Raw genomic sequence first — 23,905 nt, forward strand, 5'->3', positions numbered from 1 at the left:
TATTCTAATTAATCATTAAGTCGATCATTTTCTTAATTACGACTTCAACGATTAATCAGAATACTGCTCAGGTAGTCACGACATATGTTTTGTGTCTAAGATCGGAACACATACCTTTTCAACATAAAATATCATAACAAAGCTTAAAAAAGAGCAAGTAATTAACATTATATTACAAGTTCTTAAACATGCACCAAGTTAATACAGTTTACAACAAAAGAGAGTTATGAGGAGACTAAAACCTACTCAACTCCTAACAAAAAAAATACACAGTGAAAATAAAAGCTAAAGACAATAAAAAATGGGTGAAGCCATATGCCCTTATACTTCACCTCGGACGTGCGACCTCCAAGAGTAGGATGCACTACTCATTTCCGCCACTCGTATTGACTATGAATGGAATGCTATGAGGGGTTCTACTTATGTAGTGCAACATGCCATAAGTGCATCATAGCAATAAATTATTAAATTGGGTTACTGTAAAATGTTTTACAATTTTTCTAGATTAATTAAGCTTAAATTAAAGCTTAATCATAAACAGAAAGTTAATATGTGTACCATGAGGGTGAGTATTTTTAATTAACATGGGAAATTATAAAAAAAATTAAAAGGGTTTCACCAACTTTGGACTTACAAATAATTAATTATGAAATATCAAAGTTTAAACACATTTCATTATCTAAAGAAACTTCAGTAAATATTTCAAGGCTCCTAGCATTTTTAATATGTAAAGGATGATAATACAAAGCTAAAAAATTAGTTTCATGATTTTTGGATCAATATTTAATTTCCTATGTTTTACAGGTTTTTAGCCAATTTAATAGTGCAACAATAACTCTATTTTGTGTTTTTGATTTAACTGAATTAACAATTCACCTAAATGCCCAAAACTTCTTTTTTACCCAGATCTACCTAGCCCTAGCCATGACAGTGGGCCTAGGGCCCAGTTACACCACGTCAGATCTTGACCTCGGTCAAAATCAACAAGAGAGAGAGAGGGAGAGCCAGTAGTGGGAGGTGCCTAAGCGGCTCGGTGCGGACTCATCAGCGGCCAGGACGCGGCGGCACTCGACTGCGGAGGCACAATAGGAGGTCCGGCTCTAGTGGAGGATCCCATTTGGGGGCTCCTCGACCGGGGGCCTGGCCGGAGCTGGACAGTGGCAAGCACGGCGTCGCGATGATGGTTGGCCCACGAGGAGAGCCACACCGGCTGCAACCATGATTAAAAGTGCGCACACCAAGGCTTGAGAAGGGTACAGGGAAGCTCACCATGCTAAGAATTGGTAGGGAGAGGCTTGGGTTGTGCCGGTTGATGACGAGGTGACGCACAGAGCTTCGACAGCGTTGCAACAGTGAGGGGCTCGGATAGAGGAGGGGCGGAGAAGGTGTAGTGCATCACAGGGATCCGGTCTGAGCAAAGCTCGACTGACAGTCCCAGGCTGAGCGCAACCGGTGATGTGCACTCAGTGCGGTGGTGCTAGGAGGCTCATGTGGGCCACAAGCAGCGTTGGGTCGAAGACAAACCGGCACACACCAAGGTTTGACCGAGGTGAGAGGAGGCTCATCGAGTGCGCATATTGTCAGGGAAGGCTCCGCTGTGGTGGCTTGACGGCAAGACGGTGGTAGGCTGCCGGAGTTGGGGATGAAAAGGGGTCGAAGCACTTGGTGTGGCCAAGGATGACAAATTCACACAAGGGTTAGCTGAAGGAGACTCCTACGACCCTTCCACGCGCTTCTCATGGCTCGGGCTTGAGGGATCTCATCAGGGCACGGTGGATTTGACCAGCGGTGTGCTGCTCTATGTTTGCTCTACTCTGCTTGGTGCTGTTTGGCTGGGTGAGAGAGAGTGAAGCAACAAGAGAGAGCAAGGAGAGAGAGAAGAGGGCAGGGGGAGAAGATAAAGGCGGCGGCCGAATTCACCAGAAGGAGGCTTAGTGGCGTGGCTCGATGGTCGGCCTTTTGTCAACAAAAATGGCGGCCGACATAGCTAAGAGAGTGAGGTCAGTGGAGAAGATGACATGTGGGCTGCCATGAACAGTGGCTGACCAAGTGCAAAAGATCTCACTCCTTCTCTGATCCAATTGCAGCCTTCCCAAGCTCCAAAAAGTGTAGGAGAATTTTTCTAAGATGCTATAATTCATGTGCAACCCATTTGAACTAGTTTAACCCCATGTTAACTAGTTTGACCCAAAAAGCTTGAACCAATTTTAAAAGATTTTTTTTTTCAAATTGCAACCTTTTCTTACTTTGTCAAATTTTTAAGGCCTCAAAATATATCCCTAAAATATGAAAAATTCACTAATATTCTTCAAATTCTATGGACTAATTTCCAAAATTATTTTCAACCCTATGCTGCATAGTAAATTTGTGAGTTCCTTTACAATGCATCACTTATTATCAAATTTAACAATTCCTATTTAATTTTAAATGTATTTAGTTACTTTCTCAAAACTTCAATTATGATGCTAATGTTTCTCATGAATGTTTAATGACATGTTTAAGAATTTTGGGATGTCACAATCACAATCAAGTAACATACGTGGTACGACGATTTCATACATTAAATATATTAATGCATGTTTCTGCCCAAGTTGCTCAGCTCATATAATAATACAGTTTTTTAAATCAATACTTCGCCAATAAAATCAAGAGACAAGAAGCGATTATTTTTGAAGAATTACAAATGAACATAGTGATCTATACCCCCGAGAATGTTGTTCTTCTCCTTCATACTCTCACACAACTTCCAAACTTCAGACACTTATTCAAACATTCTTCTAGTGTGTCTAAATAACAAACGCACCAATTCAACTAGCAGTAGTAGCAGCAACACACATGTTATACACCGACACCACACAAGTTGGGAGATCAAGCAACTTCTCCAAGGGTGACACCAATTCATCAGCTAGGCAAAAGTACACAACCAATAAAACAGTGGCACAGACCTCACCTTGCAACATGTACATCAATCATTCACTCTCAAATCACAACCAAATGATTCAGATAAAAAAACCCTTGTAGCAGGAAGGATTATCACCTCAATCACTCCAAGTTGACCTTGGATTCAGCCGAACAAGTAGCAGTACAATAGCTTGACCACCTCCTGCTCCGGTTTTGCAATCTCACCAAAGAAACAAACCCAACACCATTGAGATGCTGAGGAAAATGATGGTAAGCCCATATACCGTTGTGATTCATCCCTATCTTCCAGCCTTCACGCTCACGGCAAGGCGGCGAGCTAGCGGGATTGCGAGACCACATGTGGAGAGGCGGCGAGCCAGTGGGATTGCGAGGCCACATGTGGAGATGCAGCAGGCCAGCTGGATTACTAGGCCACAGAAAAAGAGGCAGTGGGCGCTAGGCGGAGCGGCAGCGGGTGGTGGTGGCAGGCGCCAGGTGGAGAGGTGCATCGGCTCAGGCTCTGGGATGTGGGAGATGAGATTGGCATCTCAACCCTAGATCCAAGAGGCGGGTCGGCAGGAGAGGCGGCGACAGCGGGCGAAGAGCTGGAGAGGAGGTGGCATCGGCACAATGCCTTGGCAGTCGGTGGCCCCTGGTTGACTGTGAACCTATGCGACTTGCGAGCGACTGAGGCACTAAGTGAGGCTGCGATGGTGGTGGCATGACGTTGGAGTGCAAGTGTGAATTTTGGGATCGATCAAGGCTCCCCAACTCTAAACCACACTGGCTGTTGCCCGCTGGACTGGGGGCACTCTGTCACTCTGTGGGCTGGCCGCCTCCCGCTTGGGTTGGGCCTGTGACCGAGCCAATGAGGTGCTCGTGAGCCAGCTCAGACTCGACTCGAATTTAAACCGAGCTAAGAAGGCAGCTTGGGCTCGGCTCGTTCGTGTTTAACCTTCGAACCGAGCTGAGCCTTTATGAGCCTCGAGCTATATTTCCAACCCTAAAGCTGACCCACTTAACCCCATTGTCAATTAGATCCAGAGGTCTTATGACGAAACCTTTTGGTACACGACAAGCCTAAGGATAAGCACTACATGAGTCTTTTATTTTTATATTTTTAGTTTTCAATATTTGCAACAGTACATGCCTAATTCAAAAATATTGTATATATAGGTTACTGTCGCCTGTTGGTTGGGCGACGAGCGACACCTTTAAAAAAATAAAAAAACAATGTGCTCTATTGCTCTCAAAATTTAAAACATTATCGAAATAGTCATAACAATTTAAAAAATGTATGCTGTAGAGGATACTATTATTAGCTCTAAATAAATCAGATAAAAAAATGGTTTGTATAATGAGAAAAAAGACAAATTTTATTATGTAATAAAATTTGTCTTTTTTCTATTGTAAAAGTATTGGTTTGAGTTGATTTTTTTTTGAAAAGATAGATTATAACATCCTCTACAACATAATTTTTTCTAGAATTTTGCATAACTATTTCAATAGCATTTTGAATTTTGAGAGCACTGAAACGCAATGTTTGTTTGATTTTTTAAGCTGTCGCCCCATCTATATTTTTTTTTGAAAAGTGTTACTCATTGGATGAGTGACACCTTGTTATTGTCCAACTAACAAGTGATTATACTTTTGTAAATATTAAAAAATAAAAATAAAAAATTCTGAGGCTATTTGGTTGTTGACCCTAAAAGGCCTAACCAAATATTTTCCATGGTCAAATTTAGGGCATGGCCAAATTTGTCAAAAAAACAGTGCTTAGTTTGTAGCCAAGTCAAAGTTAGGTCTATAAATATCGGTAAAATTGGTGTTTGCATAGCTGCCAGTTTAAAATATTTCAAAACTGTGAGTATGACATGTAAGACTCATATGTTATTAATTTGTTTAGTGTCAAAATATATTTAAATGAGATTTTATTTTATAAATTAAATTGTAAGAAATACAATGATATAAATAAATGACGAGTTGGATGCGTGGTTTAGAACATAGTCAGTTAAAGATTGTTAATTGAAAATGGACCACTCACCATGCAGCTGAGCCAAAATTTGGCCACCAAATCGCTCGCCTCTAACTGACCGCCAATTTGGCTTGGTGGATAACTGAGCAAGGCCAAAATTTATTTGGCAGGCTAAATCTGAACTTCAAAGCAAATGTCTGCTAAATTGTGCAGGTAGAGTTAAAATTTGGCTGATCCAAACAGCCCCTCAAAGACAGACCCCGCCACTGGGCCACGTACACGCCCGTCCCGGCTTATCTGACACGACACGCAAAGCCCCCCCGCAGCTGCGACGCAAAGCCCCACCGCAGAGGATCCCCCAAGTTCTAGCGCGCTTCGTCCAATGATTCCCTCCCTCGTACAGGAGGAGAAACCCTATAAACATTGCACCAGCGGCCAAATTCACCTCCTCGTCGCGCACCCACCAACACGCGCCAGCACCAAATCCTGACGCAAATTTCCCAGCAGACCCCAACTAGTCAAAAGCGCCAAAGGACGCCCCCAAAGATCAAACCCCAAGAAATCCAAGCACCCACTATTTTTCCCACCCCATCCATCTCTCTCCATCGATCCAAATATTCCTTTAATTCTTTTCCTCCATCACACAAGTCCAAGCGACTCGCACAAACAAACGCTCCTGCAAAGGGAAAAGAAAAGAAAAAGAAATACAAAGCCTGAGCCCTAAGCGGAAAAGGAAAAAAAAGGTTTGGTTTTTATTAGCAGCGCAGAATGGCAGCGATCCAACGAGCCCGAACCCAATCCCCAGCGCCTCTCGTGGGTAATAATCCCAGTTCGAGCAGTAGCCCCGCCTGCTTGCTGTTCCTGCTGCTTCCCCAATCTCATCCCCCCATTCCCTATCTCCACCGTGTTGTGTGTCTGCCCGTGCGCCTCACCAACCTATTGTTCGTGGTGTTCAAGTTATTGTTGGTATCATTAATCCCTCCCTCTAGCTGCTGCTGTTGATATTCTTCGGCGCGGAGATCCAGCCGCACATCGATTCGCCTTTTCCCCCCTTCGGCGAGGCGGGGGGCCGTATATAGGGAGCGAGTGCGGCTGGCATTCGGTGCGGGCAGACGCTACGAGGAGGGGGTGAAAAGGTTGGGGAGTTTCGTTTCTGCGAATCGCTTTGTGCTCACGGAGGTGTTCGGATCTAGGTTTCGAGGCGCCCGATCGCCGCCATGGACGCCGGCGGCGACGGGGACGGCGTGGGGAACGCGGCGCTGGAGGTCCCTGCCACCGCCGAGACGCCCCCGCCTCCCGCGCCCGCGGCGGCCCCGATCTCTGCGTCCGGGGCGGGCGCGGGGGCCTCGGGGTCTGGGGAGAAGCCGGTGAAGCGGATGATGAAGAGCCCCTACCAGCTGGAGGTTCTCGAGAAGACATATGCTGGTTCGTGAATTTCGACGGATTTCAGTGTTTTGGTTTTTGAATTTTTGGGGTTTTTTTGATCGAGTGTTTCGGGGGGTTTTTGGTTTGGTGCAGCGGAGCAGTACCCGTCGGAGGCTATGCGGGCGGAGCTGTCAGCGAAGATAGGGCTGTCGGACAGGCAGCTGCAAATGTGGTTCTGCCACCGCCGACTCAAGGACCGGAAGCCACCATCGAAGCGGCAACGGCGGGACGAAGAGGCTGCACTAGCACCAGTAATGGCACCACCGCCGGTGCTGCCGCTACCAGCGATACCACTGGCAAGCAGTGACCTTATGGTGGGCGTGGCTGGACCGTATGATGAGCCACTGCACCCAACTCACTCGCGAAGGGCTGCCGGGCGGTCCTCAGCAGTGCCCAGGATTTCCATGCCAGATATTGGGAGGAGGTATTATGAGCCACCACCAGTTATGCTACCGCCTCCCGTGGCATCGATGCAGCTCGCACAATCTGAGCTCCATGTGATCAATTCTGTGGAGTCACAGCTTGGGGAACCGTTGAGGGAGGATGGTCCAGTGCTTGGCATTGAGTTTGATCCGCTTCCTCCTGGCGCCTTTGGTGCACCAATTGGTACGCATGTTGAAATTCAAAGTCCTTGTGTTTTATGCCGAGGTTTAAGCCAATCAATGCTTGAGGTTTCCTGTTAGTTGAAGTGTTAAACTGAGACCTCTCTGATGTCCGGGCTGAATGCTTGTAATGTGATTTCACAATCGCCTTTTTGGAATATACTACTGGTAAACCTAACTATATTTATTCTTTTTTTCTAATAGTAAAATCTTATAATTGAGTTTACTTAGTCTTTTGATATTCCTGTAACTATATAGGCAGTATGGATGGAGAGTAGTGTTTACTTGATAATTGAAGTATATGGTAGATGGTATGGTGAGGGAAATGAATGATTGATCAATGAAAAATCAAGATGGGAAGTAAGGGTGAAAACGTTGCTGATCTCTTTTTTGTACAAGGGATCCCTTGGACTAAGAATTAAACTAATATTCTTTATAAAGATGAGAAGTAAACTAATATTCTTATTAAAGATGAGTGATTGAATAAAAACTGTACATAAAAGGGTCTATTGAGGGAAATCATTTTTTTAGATCTAATAGAATAAAACTGAGAACTACTTTTTCAATTAAATATTCAGGCGAAGTATCCCTGATAAATACACATGACCCATTCCAGCTCTTACTCAAATGAGTTGTGTCTTGCTTGGATTTCTTTTCATGTTATAAGTCTTTCTGTGGATCATCTTTGTTGTCCATTGGGATTCTTCTTCAATTAGCATTTTCTTGCCGCAGCGTACCACAAGTTGCCTAGAAGTTCCGATTTATGCATTTGCTTTTGTAGTTCACATCCTTATACTGGTACTTAGTCACCACATTCCTTGATTTCTCATTTCAAGTTATTTGCTTTGATTTATGCTATGTGAATTTTCTGTATCATTTTCCTATCTATACATGTTTTATGTATCATAGGAGGAATTTTAAATGCTGCTACTAACCTATACCGCAACCCATCAAGTGAAAGCACTGGCGGAGCTATGTGAAGGCCAAATGGGGCTGTGCACTCTGCTTCAAATTTGTAGACACTTGATGGCATATTGATATATCAGTAAATAGATACACAAATTAGCTCCTTATACAAATGATCAGTACAGTTTCATTGAATTGACCCCCCCCCCCCCCAGATTCTGTCGAAGCTCCGCCACTGAGTGAAAACGCGCGATTGCTGCGCCTTATGTCCAACTGGTGCATCTGGGCCTTAGGTGAGGCTCGATTTAATTTTAGGGCAGTGTGAAACAGTGCAGCATCCTCCATAGAAATGTGGCATGGCTCCCTGGTCTATTTCCATCGCATGCCAAAAGAGAGGAAGTGATCAGATGGGAGACAGCAACACGAGGGTCTCCCTAACTCCAAGTGCAAGAACCACCTCCCCGAATACCGTCTTGCACGTCCAGTCGTGACTTTATAATTTCGTTGCGGCAACAGCTGCTTCTAACATCTACTACAAACCATCAAGTGAAAAGCGTGCTGATTGATGGGCCTTATGACGAACTGGTCCATCTGGGCCTTTGGTGAGGTCCAATTTAGTATTACGGCAGCAGAGAGCAGTGTAGCATTGCAGCAACCTCCCTAGAAATATTGCGCCGCAGCACTGCCTACTTGTCTATTTCCATCACAAACCAGGATATGAGGGAAGGATCTGAAGGGTGGCAGCAAGACGAGGGCCTCCCCAACTCCCAACAGCAAGAGCTGCCTCCCTTAAGTCTTCCCCATCCATCTCCATTTCTTACTGAGAGGGAGGAAGAGTACTAACTGGGAGGTGAGAGTGATGTCTTGGCAGCGGCGGGGTTCACTAGGGTTTTTCTTGGCCCCTCATACGCTCTTTTGGATCTGGTATAATTTCTCATGCCCTGAGTCTTCACTCCTTCTTCTATACTCTTATTGCCTGCTCACCAGACCTGGCATCAAGTCGCTGAACCAGCCAAGGCTAGTTGATGACGACTTAACAAGTTACCAACTTGGCATGCAACTTGCAAGTCGAGTTGACGGCTTCAGTTGGCTGGCACAATGATACTGGGACATTAGACTCAATAACGATGTATCAATCAAACTCAGTGCATGCCAATAGCTGAGATTCGTGTGAATTAGGTTTAGGGGGTCTTGAAGACTGTGTGGATGAACACTTTCCACTTTATGGCAGATTCCACATATCTCTAAATCCGATCCATCCAGATTGCATCCAATGCCCAAAATATGGTTTTGCATGATAGTACCTAGAGAAGGCTTTGCACTAGAAATCTAGAATACACCCCTTTAACATTGTACAAGTAAAAAAATAGATGAGAACTTGCTAAATGGCACGCGGCTAAGGCCTGTATAAGTTACTCTATTTGGTGCATAAAAGTTCTTATGTGGATTCCATTAATAGCATTCACGTTCTTACCAATTTATTCATATTGCTCTAATTATTGACATTCCTTTTTGACATTCCTTTTTCCCATGTATTTTGAGCAGTTCCAGAGCAACAAAAGCAGCCTGTGCGATCTTATGATACGAAGATATTTTCTAGGCACGACCCAAAGCTCTTAAAGGTATATCTGTAGGAAACTTGCTCAAGTAAGTTTGTATGTCTTACAGAAATGTGTGGTGGATTTGCGTCTTTGAATTTTTTTTTTTGATCTTGTGTGTTCTTACTTTGGAGTGACATTGCATCAGTAGTAAAACGTGATGGTGTTGAGCTGACATCTGGTCTTTAGTTACATTACTGCCTCATGATATAGCAAAAATTGAAATCATGAATATCACCGTAGCTGTGCTGATCTGTTAGCGCCAATGGTCTAGGTGGTGTGTCCTAGTCAGATGAGTGCATACTCACAAAACCTCCTACGGTGATTGCGAAGTCAGTCCGGAATAGGACATGTATTTGGATCTGATAAATGATAATAATGCCTATGAGATCCAAAATCATATATCGTTTTGTGCCAGTTTTATGTGAACCGCCCTTCACCACCATCCCCTAAAGTGGTCAAGAGTTGACCTATAAGTAGTAAACATTGCAGTGAGTGATATGACGTAGTGAGGCTATTAGGTGTGAGTTGGTGCCAACAAATATTGGTGTGGAACTATTATCGTGTGGTGCTTGATTGCTTGGAAGAAGGCCCAGTGGATGCTTTCCAGCAAAAGAAAACATGACGTAGTCATCATGCCTAACAGAGAGATTTGCGTTGGTGGCACCTTGTTTGTCTGTGCATTAGTTCTATCTTGCTATACATGGATGTTTTATGTTTCCTATGGTCGTAGTAATGGAAGAGCTACTTATTTTCTTGGTGAGTATTCATGCTGCAATCTTTGTTCCCCAAATGATCTTTGCAGCAATCTATATTCTATCCTGATAATTCAGGGTGAGACTACTTTGTGTGTCATATTTACATTTTTAAGGCCTGTATTGCTCCCCCTTAATTTCCTTCATACCATCTTTAATCTTCTGTTTCTCCTTTTTTCCCTTAGGCGTCGGCATTCTTACCTACCATGGATCCCCCTTTTGTTCCAAATTCATTTTCTGGGAAGAGAAAATCAACGGTTGGTAATCGACCCATAGGTCAACCTCATGTTGGATCACGGGCAGTTCATGAGTACCAATTTCTTCCTGAGCAACCAAGTGATACGTATGAGAGGGCAAGCCAATCTCACTACTATGACACTCCAGTGGAAGTTTCAAATTCAAGGATATCTCCTCTCACCTCAGGATCACAGCTTCTCCATGGATCTGAGGAGGCCACACCTAGTTATGCTTTTCAAGGTCAAACATCTGGTTCTGGCCTTTTGCCTCAATCCGGCAGGCCTCTGATGTTTCCAGCGGTACCAGCAGATTACGAGATGACTCAATCTAATAGCAACCTTAATTCTGTTCCAGTTGAAGGCCAGTTTGGTATTTCACAGGTTGCTGGGTTAGAAAACTCACTTATATCATCTGAAAGAAGAGTTTATCATGATGAAGATGCTTCTCGAGTGGACAGAAAACGAAAAGTATGATTTCCTCTGACTTCATATATGCATCTTGCTCTTCAGCCATAGACATTTACATATTAAATTTGTCTGGGATTTTCTTCAGCATAGTGAAGAAGCAAAGATTGCAAAGGAAGTTGAAGCTCACGAAAGGCGAATCAGGAAGGAACTTGAGAAACAAGATATGTTGAATAGAAAGGTACTCCCTCCAGTCATAAATACTTGTTGCTTTTGACTTTTTACAGTCTTCGATATGCAATTTTGACCATTATTTTCTATTAGAATATAGTTATAATATCTAATAAACATATAACATTATGAAAGTATTTTTCAAGACAAATCTACACACATGATTTTTATGTTTCCAAACTAAATAGTCTAGAAGCTATTGACGGTCAAAGTTTAAAAGTTTGACCAGATCTTAGTCAAAGCAACAAGTATTTATGACTGGAGGGAGTATTTATTGTTTTCTGTTACTGTAGATCACTAGATCTGAAACGTCTTTGGTTTGAAAGTCATTTACAATGTGATGTCTGTGCAGAGAGAGGAACAGAGGCGCAAGGAAATGGAGAGACTTGATCGTGAGAGAAGAAAAGAAGAGGAGAGATTGCTGCGTGAGAGGCAGAGAGAAGAAGAGAGGTTCCAAAGAGAGCAAAGGCGTGAAAATGAGCGTATGGAGAAATTTTTGCAGAAGCAATCTAGACGAGTTAGTTTTCTCTTTTCTGGTTCCTATAATGTAAACTGTAATGCAGTGTAGTAAATAGCTTATGCCTCTGTTTAGTGATAGCTTCTGCCTGCCTACACCTGTGCAGGCAGAGAAACAAAGGCAAAAGGAGGAACTCCGAAAAGAGAAAGAGGCTGCAAGGCAAAGAGCTGCCAATGAAAGGGTTACAGCACGCAGAATTGCACGGGAGTATATGGAATTGGTGGAAGATGAGCGCTTGGAACTAATGGAATTGGCTGCACAAAGTAATGGGTTGCCCTCAATGCTTCATCTTGACAGCAACACATTGCAGCAGCTTGATTCCTTTCGAGGTAGGTTAGGCAAGTTTAGGTTTATACTACTTACTAAATACACTCTTCCAGAAGTAACAGTTCACCTCAAATGAAGTCCAGTCTCTCGTACATCGTTAATAGAGTATAAACTAGAGCCATATACTAATATTTAACTGTATAATCTTTTGTATGTTACCCTCTGGAACTTCTAGGTAAGATCTTGAGCGTTGAAAGGCGCTTTATGTGTTACTGCTTTAGGTCAATGCATGCACACTCAAAATAGAGTACTTTTTTACAGTAACACTATTAGGGATTGTCCGTCTCTGAGTTAGACCTAACAGCCTAACAACTTGATTGGCTAGTTTGAAATATCAGATGACCAATGTAGTTTTGATGACACGTGTAGTTTTGCGAAAAGGTAACACGAAGGACACAAGTTTTTTTTTGGGGTGAAAAATTACTCCAACCTTTTTCTTTTAGAAAACTAAAAGTTGAATTTCTAAACCCACTTTTCACCAAATAATGTATTCACTTCATTCATTAGACAGGCACTGTTACTGAAGCCATTATCAAAGAAACAGATATGTGACATTATAACTAGTTATTTTTTGTTTAATGCACTGTTTCCATCATGAGAAGCCTAACTGCATAATTTGATTTACATGGATCTGTTTTTCTTTTGTTCCCCTGTTCCAGGCATGTTGAGTCAATTCCCTCCTCAAACAGTGAGACTGAAGGTGCCATTTTCAATAAAGCCTTGGATTGGATCCGAAGATAATGTTGGAAAGCTTTTGATGGTAATGCTGTATGCATGTTGCATTCTTGCTCTTCTCGCTTGGTGTTTTGTGACTTTTCTTAAGGGATCTTGAGATTCTAAAATTATCTGGGTACCTAGCATTAGCAAAAGATTCACTGTTAATCTTAATCTGTAAAAGATCACATTATATTTATTTGCACAATCAATTTCTAAGAGACATTTAATCACAACTATAGGACCTTGTTGCTTTTAATTGATTGATAAAGCATATTTGTTTTGATCTTGTTTGTATATCTTCACTTATGCTGCTCTATTACTCATGTATAGAATAAATGAATTCCCTTTTTAGTACATCATCCATCAAGTCTATATGCTGATCTATGTACGATTGTATGTATGGTGTTCATATAACTTCCTACAGATACCATATTCCAGCAATGCATTTTCAAACAAGACATTAAAGTAGTAGCATTGGACTTTTTTTTGTATCGCAGACAATCCATTTGTCTTGATCTTGCTATTGATTTTGACTGATGGTGCTCTATTGCTAATGGATAAATTCAGGGTAACCCATAAATTAATAAAGCAGTTCATTTTTATTTTCTAGAATTAGGATAAAATTTAATGTGGATATCTCATATGTAATATCTTAGCTTACTACACTGTTTGCAGATATATATATTCCAGCTGGTTAAATTGCTAGTGTTTATTTAAGCTATTATTGGTTTTCATGATTGGCCATGCTACTTCAAATTTTTGAACTGCATAATTCCCTTCTAATGTGTATTTGTCAGTGTTTGTAAAGGAAACTGTTGCTTACTGAATTGCAGGTGTGGAAATTCTTGATTACTTTTACCGATGTTTTGGGGCTTTCTCCAGTTACATTTGACGAGTTTGTTCAGTCTCTTCATGATTATGTAAGTCTTTTGTTCCCTTTGGGCAAGGATTATATTTTTTTACCTGTACGGTTATGATATAAGGGATTTTTTTTGGAAGAACAGATTTGTATGATTCATTATATTGATAAGGTCTATGTACAGAGATAGACACACGAATCATTGATCAAATGTTATCTCTGACTCTGGGCAATAACTGAATAAAATTAAAATAAATAGGGGTTACCAACAAGCCTTATGCTTGTTGGGTTAGTTTCTGCCAGTGCTTCTATAACATTTCTTATGTCAGATTCGATATTCCAGGTTTGATTGCTTTCTATGGGTAGCCATAAGAAACTTTTTGTATTGTAATATATAATTTCCACATTTTTTCACATTTTATATTTTGTGAAATATTGATAATCAAATGTGGATCTCAGAGACTGTGCAAAGCTGAAACAATTTTGTTGGGGGGTCGCCACCGGGGCCCCTCGACGCCCTTGGCTCTGCCTGCCTATGTCCAAAGGCCTTCAGGCTCAAACCCGGAGGCCCTCCCTTAAGACAGAAATCAAGGAGACTGTTGTCGAGTTGGCCACCAGATCGTTATGACCTCTGGAACCCCAGGCTCTGAGTCGACCTAAGCCTCCAGATGCTAGGGCTAGGGACCCCTGAGGCCGAAGACCCCCGGAGCCATGGGGGAGCGAGCGGCCCCACCGTAGACCAACGGCATGGGGGCTAGCGATCCCAAACTACATGCCACGAAGTGGTCGGCATTTAATGCCAGAGCAGTTGGAGGTCGACCCTTTGGACTGGACGGAACAGTCGCTATCGATCGGCTGAGCATTGCGGTCACATGCCGGTCGGGGTCACTGCCATGGTTGAGTGATGTCATCAGAGTAGTTGAAGGTTGACTTGGGCTTGGACAATGTTTTACCAGGCTAGCCTTAGGGCCTGGCGGTGCAGTGACGACTGCTGTCTCTACCAACCCCGTGGGGTATGCTTGTACACTTACCTCCTGGGTTGTAATATAAATATTGACCATGGCCACACGCCAAGGGGGGGGGGGTTCTGATCACCTTAAGCATTATCTTCTTTTGGACTTCCCCTCCAAGCCTGAGCCATTCTAGTGAGTTGGCTCTTGCCTCACCTTTTTCGTGGAAGATATTTTTCTTCCGCCAAAAAATTCCATGTTCTTTATTTTTGGCCCAGAGGGATATTTGTCATGACTGGCTTATATTTGACTCATATAATGCAAGGGGCAGTTTTGTTTCCTTTTTTTTGGTCTTTTTTGTACGGTGAATTTTGCCACAGGACACCCAAAATGGGTCTTTGCTGAAAGACACTGAAGAAACTGATCTTTGCTGCTGGTCATACAAAATTGTTTATATTCATTTCGAGCGTCCTGTCCTTTAGTATAGTTGAACTCAGTAGAGTTCTTTCCTGCTGTTCCGTTTCACCTTCATAGGTGCTACATAACTACAATCCAGTTAAACCGATAAGACAGTGAAGGTATTCTTGCCAGAGTTGTTTATTATGTTATTTACAACTTTTTTTGGGTAGCTGTTGGGTGATTTAGGCATTAGCAGGTGTGCATATCTTCACATGTCCATGTGACACTGGGAATTATCTTATTGGAGTCTGTTGTAATGTTATATACTGCTTTTTGTGTGTGTGGATTTTATGTAAATTCATATACTGCTTTTGAAAGAATTTTGTAGCTTTGGACGATTTAGCCACTAGGCTTGGGAGCTAGCGTTTTATGAGTTAATATACTGATAATTCATATCACATTTCTTTTGATAGGATTCAAGGTTGTTGGGGGAACTGCATGTTGCTCTGCTCAAATCCATCATAAAGGATATTGAGGACGTTGCTCGAACTCCATCGGTTGCATTGGGGGTGAATCCAGGAGGTGGCCATCCACAAATTGTTGAAGGGGTGGGCACATGTTTAATGTTTTTCTCAAAGCTCCTATTATTCTTTTAAGCTTGTCTGCTTTGTGCTATTTTTATATTCTTGAACTTTCATGTTTCTTTCTGACAGGCATATGCTTGGGGATTCAATATACGTAGCTGGCAACGCCACCTGAATCTTCTAACATGGCCTGAAATATTACGACAGTTTGCTTTATCTGCTGGTTTTGGACCTCAACTAAAGAAAAGGAACGTCGAAGATGCTTATTATCGTAATGATAATGAGGTATGTGCTATCTTATACCATCTACCTGCCTCTACGATTATCTCAGTTGAAAAACTTTCCTCGTATTATGTATTTCTCACTGAAATCATCATCACACTAGTGTTCTATTATAAACCCAACTATCAACATTACTTCATAACCTAATGGTCAATTGATATTTATTCGACTCAAAATAACCGCCTAATAAAGCCAGCAACTTACTAATAATACTAAGGCTTTGTCTTATTTTATGCCATGGTTCTTCCAAATTTCGTGTACTTAATTTGCATCATGTTGCACCTATTTATGATATTGAGCAATTACCAACCTGGAACCTTTCTGTCTGAAAATGATGAGAATATTGTTTGCAAATATGGATTAATTTTAAAGATATCGGGTTCGCCCATTCTTTTTCCAGTATTGACTGCAATAGGCTGGGATTTAGTATGATCTGTGAACCTGTCCAACCTAATCTACATTATATTTGGGATCTTGGTTCTAGTGAGCAGAACAAAGTGTCTGGAAACTCGAAGTACTTGTATTCTTTGCTCTATATTGTTAACAAGAGGGCATACCAAAACTCAAAATGTATGATTGGGATATGCTGAAAAGCGAACACTTCTCTTGGAAAATTGACATATACGTTTAGTCATGTGGATAGAAAATTAGTTTTCGGAAGCAGGATCTCTGTAGTTCACAGCATATTCTCAATTTTGTGCATGGCAAGAAAAATATCTACAAGAGTTTTGACAAAGGTGGGTGCAAAATTTGATGCAGAGTCATAATGGTGAGGATGTTATATCGACGATCCGAAATGGTTCAGCAGCTGTGAATGCCGCAGCTTTAATGAAAGAAAGAGGCTACACCCATCGCCGTAGATCTCGGCACCGTCTTACTCCTGGAACTGTAAAGTTTGCTGCTTTCCATGTGCTATCTCTTGAAGGAAGCAAAGGTCTCACAATATTGGAAGTTGCAGAGAAAATCCAGGTATGTTTTCATACATATATGCAGCTCCATTTTCCTTTATTTTTTTTTTCCTTATGTGGTTTCTCTAATTTATTAAGTTAATTGTTGCCCTGTTCAGAAATCTGGACTGAGAGACCTCACAACAAGCAAGACACCTGAAGCATCCATAGCTGCTGCCTTGTCCAGGGATACAAAACTTTTTGAGAGAACTGCGCCTTCAACATATTGTGTGAAGTCGACTTATAGAAAAGACCCAGTTGATTCTGAGGCTGTGTTGTCAGCAGCACGTGAAAAAATTAGGGCTTTCCAGAATGTGCTTTCAGACTCTGAAGCTGAAAAGGAGGCGGATGATGCTGAGAGGGATGAAGATTCTGAATGTGATGATGCTGATGATGACCCTGATGGTGATGATGTGAATACTGAGGTAGGAGATGACAAGCATCCCCATCTTGCTGTTGAGGCACAAGATGGCGTACCAACTACAACAACAGTTGGTGGAATAAAGACAGAGCCAGATAGTGTGGGTAATGTATTGAACCCACCAAGTTGTTTTACTAAATCTGCAAAAGGTGCTGCCCTTCTTTCTTTAGGCAACTCCAATACTGCAGGTGCTTCAAGTGATTCACATCTTGGAGCCTCATCTGATTATCATAAAGTAAACCCTGGTGATTCTGAAGATACACAAATTGACGAAAGCAATCAAGTTGAACCTTGGGTACGGGCACTAGCAGAAGGTGACTATTGTGATCTTAGTGTTGAAGAACGCCTTAATGCACTGGTTGCGCTTGTTGGTGTTGCCACTGAAGGGAACTCTATTCGCACTGTTCTTGAGGTAACGATCTTGCTTAAACTACCCTTCTATCTTGTTATTTCTCATCGGGAAACACCTGATCAAGAGTCTTACAGGAACGCTTGGAGTTAGCAAATGCCTTAAAGAAGCAAATGTGGGCGGAGGCGCAACTTGATAAGAGGCGTTCCAAGGAAGAATTTGCTAGCAGAATTCAATGTAATTCTTACATGAGTTTTAAGGCTGATATTAATCAAGAAAACAATGCTACAGAGAGTACTACAACTCCAGGCTTTAATGCTGATAAGGAGAATGATGGAAATATTGGGGCCATTAACAATTGTGAGATGCTTGATCAGCATAGTCAGGGTAATGCTGGCGGTATATCTTATGAGAGGAACGGTGTAGGCCTGGAAATCGGTGCAACCCCAGATAATTTAGCTGTTCAGCAGTATGCTTATGCTGACAAAACACGATCTCAGTTGAAATCGTACATTGGTCACCGGACAGAACAGTTGTATGTCTACAGATCCCTGCCCTTGGGTCAGGATCGGAGGCGAAATCGGTATTGGCAGTTTACAACTTCGGCATCACCAAATGACCCTGGCTCAGGAAGGATATTTTTTGAATCCAAAGATGGATATTGGAGAGTTATAGATTCAGAGGAGGTAATTTTTCATTCGTACCTACTATATTTAACATGATTACTGTGGTTCACAGTATGTGCTATAAAAAACTACAATTCAGATGTTAAATTGTGTCATTTTTGGGATAATGTGTTCATTAACATTGTGTTGTCTTTCCCTGTATGCTGTCATTTTCAAATGCCATGCACTAGTCCACTTGTGAAGATCTATGTGATATTTTGTTTGCTACTGGGATTTCCTGTATTAATATTTGTGTATAATTTTGGCCAGTTACTGCTGGCTTGCTCTGGCCACTGTATGACGGGCAAATGGTGGTAACCATACAGAAAGTACCAGCTTATTTCACAGGAAAAAATGTTGGAATTTTATTTATAAGAAAAATGCCTCTTAAAAAAAAACTAACTTGGATGTTGACTGTTGTAGTTTTATTTAGTGTGAACAAGTTTGAAGTTGTAGTTGAGCCTAGACCACCCAAGTTTGAGTCCTCTTTGACTTGCATATGGGTGCCTATTTCATCTTATTTACAATGCCACCTAGTTCCTTCTAGGTTGGTTCAGTTTTTGTCTTCTAGATAAAAGTTTGAATTAAGAAATTTACTGCATGTCAACATTTTCCATACCCGCTATCTGGTTCCAAATCCCTATGGTACCGCCGGTCAATTGGAATCCCGGTTGGTACAGGGATATGTAATACCGCCCAGTTTAGATGTTATTTCAAAAGAATTTGAAGCACCAGTGTTGTTTGAAGGTTTAGGAAGTATCAAATATTGAGAAATATTACCGTACAGTAATCCAACAGGAAACCAGCTGGTTACCATCCAGTTACCAGTGTACTGGTGGATTCCAACATCTGTCTGGAATCAAGGAAATGAAATTTCAGTCTCAAATGCATATATTCTGTAGGTACTTATTGAAATATAAAGTTAATGCTGGTTTCTGTGATTCCGCCACCAAATGGCAAAAAGCCTTTTATTTGGAGTCCACATGCAGCTACTAACATTTCAGGTGTTCAAGACACACATTGTTACTGCTGCTGCATGGTTATTTGGTTTAAATTTTGTCCTTTGCCGGCTAGTGCGCTCTGTTCATGCTGTTGCATATGAACCACGATGCTAAGCAGATACTGTTAAGCTTGTTAAGTAGAAATCTTCTTAACTCAATGTTCATTACATTAGCATCTCTTTTAACAAGCATGAAGCATTATGTATACATCGCATTCTTTCTAAATTTTGGGCGTGGTGACTGATGAGAGTGCAGGTCTTCGATTCTTTAGTAGCTTCCCTTGATACACGTGGCAGCCGGGAGGCACAGCTGCATTCAATGCTGCAAATGACTGAGCCGACATTTAAGGAAGCTATTAAGAGGAGGAGTGCAGCTGTAGAGCAATCTGGTGGAAGGTATCTAAAGAACGGAGCTACTGACATGATAAGGGCAAATTTTCATAGTGAGTTTGGAAGCCCAAGCAGTACTTTTAGTGTTGCATCTGATAGTGCCACGGCATATTCTGATTCCTTCAGAATAGAGCTGGGACGTAATGATTTTGAGAAAACTGCTATTTCAAAAAGGGCAGATGGATTTTTAAAATGGATGTGGAGGGAATACTACAATCGAGAATTGACATGTGCTGTGAAGTATGGCGAGAAAAGATGCTCTGAGTTGATGCATTCTTGTAATTTCTGCTATCAGATATACTTAGCCGAAGAAAGGCACTGTTCTTCATGCCATAAGACCTTCAAATCCATTCATAATTTTTCTGAGCACACAGCACAATGTGAAGAGAAGTCGAGAACTGACCCTAATTGGAAGATGCAAATTGCGGACTATTCTGTTCCAATACGAATGAGATTGCTCAAGGTGCAGTTAGCGTCCATTGAGGTCAGATCGCATTTTTCCCATTTGTTGGTTCCTTCTCAGTTTTTCTTATTTTGCCAGTGAGCTGTTTGGACAACATGTTAGTGTTTTGTTTACAGGCCTCAATACCATCAGAAGCACTTCAATCGTTTTGGACTGATGTGTATCGGAAATCTTGGGGTGTGAAGTTGTACTCTACCAAATCTATTGGCGAAATATTCCAGGTTCTGTATTTGTTTCTCTATTACTCTTGCGACATGCATTCTTTTTTTCAAATGGGAACTCTGATAACATGCATTCAGGTTCATTTGCTTGGCAGACATATATTAACTTCAGTTTTAATGGATTTTTCATCACTTGTTGGCTAGACCAGTTGATGTACATGTATGGATGCCATTGGGGAGGGTTTGGGTAGCCCATACCCAAACCCAAAACTACCTGTGCCCATTCGAGAGAATGTTACCCATACCCAATAAATCTGGGTATGCCCAATGGGTAATGGGTAGAGGGGAACTTAGTGTGCGGGCATGCGAGCTTGGCCACCGGTGTGCCACGTGCGACGGATCGGCCATGTGCAGGCAACTCCACGGGTTGGGAAGCAATGTCAATGAGTTGGGGAGGTGATGGCGAGGGGGTTACCCGGTTGGTTCACGAGGGCTGTGGAGGTGACGCCAATGGTTGTCCAGTCGGTGGTGGCGACATTCCAAGCACGCATGGGCAAGTCGAGGGGTGGAAGAACCATTAACGCATGCTGCTATCCACACAGCAAGCAAGACGATGGATTCATGGAGTAATTAATCTTGAGAGCAAGCTAGCAGGAGTGACCAATCCAACATGGATCTGATGACAGGGGCGATGGGCAGCCTCATCCCTGAGCTAGCCGAGTTTCTTAAGGAGTACAAGCTCGAGAGCACGCTCACCGCCCTCCATAAGGTACCGATGGGCTAGCTCACTGAGCAGGTCAGAATCTGGGCACGCAAATTTGAATCTGGGCTATCTCTCTCTCTCTCTCTCACACACACACACAGAGAGAGAGGATCGCTAGAGTTATTAGACCATCTCCAACGGTTTTCCTTCAGGGTTCAGAATCCCTTCACGACGAGATTTTCGTTCCCTTCAGCGCTCCAACGGTTTCTCTTCACGGTTTCCATCACGAAGGAATTCCCAAAGTCATTCCTTCCAGGACGGGATTCTCTTTCCTTTCCCTTCGCGATTCCCCTTGAAGGGAAGCTGTTGGAGATGAGAGGAAATAAATAGAATGAGAACAGGGAAGGGAATCGGAAGGGAACGAAACGAAGGGAATATGGTTGGAGATGATCTTAAGCAGATTGCCAAAAAATTTATGGTAGAGGGGGTGTATTATTTTTGAACAGGTATGGGTAAACTCGATATATTGTTTCTGAACAGGTACAGGTAAACTGGGTATTACCCTTTAATACCCTACCCATACCCATATAAAAATGGGTAACCCATACCCTCCCCAAACATAGCAGGTATGAGTTTGGGTATAGGTGCTGGGTACCCAGTGGCAACCATATGTACATGATTGAGGCCTTATTAGAAAACCACTTTAAACAATCATGGAAGTATAACTACCTTATTATGTTTCAATGAATGTTGGTAATTATTAAATTGCTGAAATAGCTTACCCAGCATCCTCTTTTAGCTGTCATTTATTTGGAGGTGATTTGGGAAACTGGTGTGGCCAGGACTTGCCATGACCAAGAGCATGGTAGCTTTTTTTTTTGAGTTCACAAGTTACGCTCTAGTTTACCAGTTCCAGCCTTGCAGCAGACCTAGATTGAACTACTAAATGAAGGATGGTGTGACAGATAATACTAGCATAGCTAAATAACCACATTTTCCTTAGTAAATTTACATTGATTCAAGGTATACCACATGTTGTCAGTAATCACATGCCTATTTATGGGTTGGTACTTGTTTCATGTATCTGCTGTGACATGTAACATCCGATGCTTTGTCTTCCTCTCCCTTGCAGCTTTTGACTCTGCTGGAAGGTGCAATAAGACGAGACTACCTCTCTTCTGATTTTGAAACAACAAGCGAGTGTCTAAACTCAAACTCACAGGATATTCCATCCCAGAATCCTTTAGGACAGGCTGGATCTGCTGCTGTGCTTCCATGGGTTCCTGACACTACCGCTGCTGTCATGCTCCGAATGTTGGACCTAGACTCTGCTGTTTCGTACATACAAAATCAAAAGACGGAGAGAGATGGTGGAGATTTCATGGTAAGTTAAATTATGATAATACTGGTTTTTTCTGTTTAGACTGAGGTAGTAATTACTTAATATGTTATGTTTTGATTGTGATCTACATCCTTATTGCTCTGCTGTTTTTGTACAATTAAATTATGATGTGTTATCATCACTTGCCTTACAGATTATATAATTATGTTCTTCCTTCCTGCAGAAACTTCCATCAAGGTATACAGTTGCTAAGAGCACGCAAGAAACAGCTCCACTTGAACCGATTGGTTTTGATCTATATGATGGAAGGTGGCTTCCCAGTAGTGGCCGTAGGGGTCGTGGACGAGGAAGTAGAGGAGGTAGCAGGGGAGGCAGGGGACGAAGTCGAGGTGGAAGGGTCCCAAGGGGTATTAGCAGCTCATCTAGGATCGAATTTAAGGATGACAATGTTGCGTATGAGAAAGCGCCAAGGAAGAACACACGTCGAGGGCGTACACGTGGCCGTGGTGGTCGTGGAAGAGGACGTCGAACTGTTAGGTCTCGGCAGCCATCTGAGGGCAGAGCCAGATCAATTCCAAAGGCAAATTTGTTGGGAAGCTTTAGCATGCTTAGCAGCTCAAAGCCTACTGCTGTTGAGGAATCTCCACAGAGCTCTGGTGCGGATGAGTGGGGCTTGGATAACAGAAGGCCATATATTTCAGGTGATGAGAATAGTTCTGGATCTCGGTCAGATCGGTCGGAAGATAATGAGGAAAACGGCCAACCCATGGACGAGGAATACGAAGAGCAAATACCAGATTATTCCATAGGCTATTCTGGAGGGTCCACGCCCCATGGAATGATGTCCACGATGGATCATGAGACTGACGAGGAGGATGAAGATGCTGAAGGTGATGGAGAGGGTGACGAGTATGTGGAGGAAGATGACGCAGACCATGCTGTTGACGACGTCGATGGTGAGATGGACGATGATGACGAGATGGCTGACGATGGAGATGGAGAAGACGGCGGTGACGGAGTGGAGATGAATGCGGATGAGGATGAAGGTGCTACCTCATATTCGTCCGACTACAGTGAATAAGAGAGGCAGGAAGAAGGGGCCTTATCCGCAGATCTTCCATGGACACCTAATTCAAATAACACCGGACGCACATCGCCTTCCTTCGTGGGTTGAAAAAAAAATGCTTAGATTCGTTGTTTAAAAAGAAATGCGAGATGCGTTCATGTGAAAAGTAAAAAATAGGCTAGATGCGGAGTGGAGAAACTGGTAAGTGGTTTCTGTGGTTTTTCTTGCGCAGTGTTGCTGCCTAGACAATCGACTAGTGCTAAGATGTACCTGGGTAGTTATGCCGTTGGGGCAATTCCCCTAGTTGTACTATGTACCCAAGGCAAAGTATAATTATATCGCATTTTGTTGCCTTGCATGTACATGTGTCCGGCTCTTCCAAACCCATATGCCTCGAAAGTTACCTGGTTCCACCCCTATTCTCCGCATCCTATTTTCTTTTATTGTCACACGGTCAGTCCCAAGTCAGATGATATTATGATACCCATGGACTCCTAAGTCGCTCACCGCACTGTCCAATATTTTCTGCGGGTTTGTGTGAATTTAGCAAATTTGAAATATAGGTTGTAAAACGGGTTGAAACCCTTAGGACTCGTTTGGATCTTAGGAAATGAATTTGATTCTAGTAATTAGTTTCTAATTCTAATTCCATATAGAATTGAATTTGATAGAATCTAAATCAATTCTAATTTTCTTGTTTGGATGTAAATATAATCTTTTTTCAGGAAT

At 42.4% G+C, this 23,905-nt stretch overlaps 1 protein-coding gene across 4 annotated transcripts; it reads left to right on the forward strand.

Moving 5' to 3' along the window:
- Positions 1 to 5,319: 5,319 nt before the first annotated feature.
- Positions 5,320 to 23,534, forward strand: LOC133908451 (homeobox-DDT domain protein RLT2-like). 4 transcript variants are annotated; one of them, XM_062350485.1, is made up of 19 exons: positions 5,321 to 6,301; positions 6,395 to 6,907; positions 9,355 to 9,431; positions 10,348 to 10,866; positions 10,952 to 11,044; positions 11,387 to 11,551; positions 11,658 to 11,880; positions 12,538 to 12,638; positions 13,429 to 13,515; positions 15,277 to 15,411; positions 15,517 to 15,672; positions 16,429 to 16,638; positions 16,736 to 17,141; positions 17,226 to 17,449; positions 17,524 to 18,072; positions 19,308 to 19,925; positions 20,021 to 20,125; positions 21,901 to 22,152; positions 22,334 to 23,534. In XM_062350485.1, the coding sequence occupies exons 1-19, from the start codon at positions 6,094 to 6,096 to the stop codon at positions 23,189 to 23,191; spliced, it is 5,499 nt and encodes a 1,832-aa protein (XP_062206469.1). In that variant the 5' UTR covers positions 5,321 to 6,093; the 3' UTR covers positions 23,192 to 23,534. The 4 variants fall into 4 exon arrangements, 3 of the variants coding, with proteins under 3 accessions (XP_062206469.1, XP_062206471.1, XP_062206468.1); XM_062350487.1 differs by having other exon boundaries at positions 10,348 to 10,639; positions 10,754 to 10,866; positions 16,736 to 17,449; XR_009908208.1 differs by lacking the exon at positions 22,334 to 23,534 and adding an exon at positions 20,275 to 20,861 and having other exon boundaries at positions 5,320 to 6,301; positions 16,736 to 17,449; positions 21,901 to 22,030.
- The last annotated feature ends 371 nt before the right edge of the window (positions 23,535 to 23,905 follow it).

This window comes from Phragmites australis, chromosome 2, assembly GCF_958298935.1.
Source record: "Phragmites australis chromosome 2, lpPhrAust1.1, whole genome shotgun sequence".
Classification (NCBI taxonomy): Eukaryota; Viridiplantae; Streptophyta; class Magnoliopsida; order Poales; family Poaceae; genus Phragmites; species Phragmites australis.

Coding starts and splice junctions, on each gene's coding strand:
- LOC133908451 (XM_062350484.1), top strand. CDS start 6,094: ATGGACGCCGGCGGCGACGGGGACGGCGTGGGGAACGCGGCGCTGGAG. Junction 11,045..11,386: donor AAGATATGTTGAATAGAAAG/GTACTCCCTCCA, acceptor ATGTCTGTGCAG/AGAGAGGAACAGAGGCGCAA. Junction 12,639..13,428: donor ATGTTGGAAAGCTTTTGATG/GTAATGCTGTAT, acceptor ACTGAATTGCAG/GTGTGGAAATTCTTGATTAC.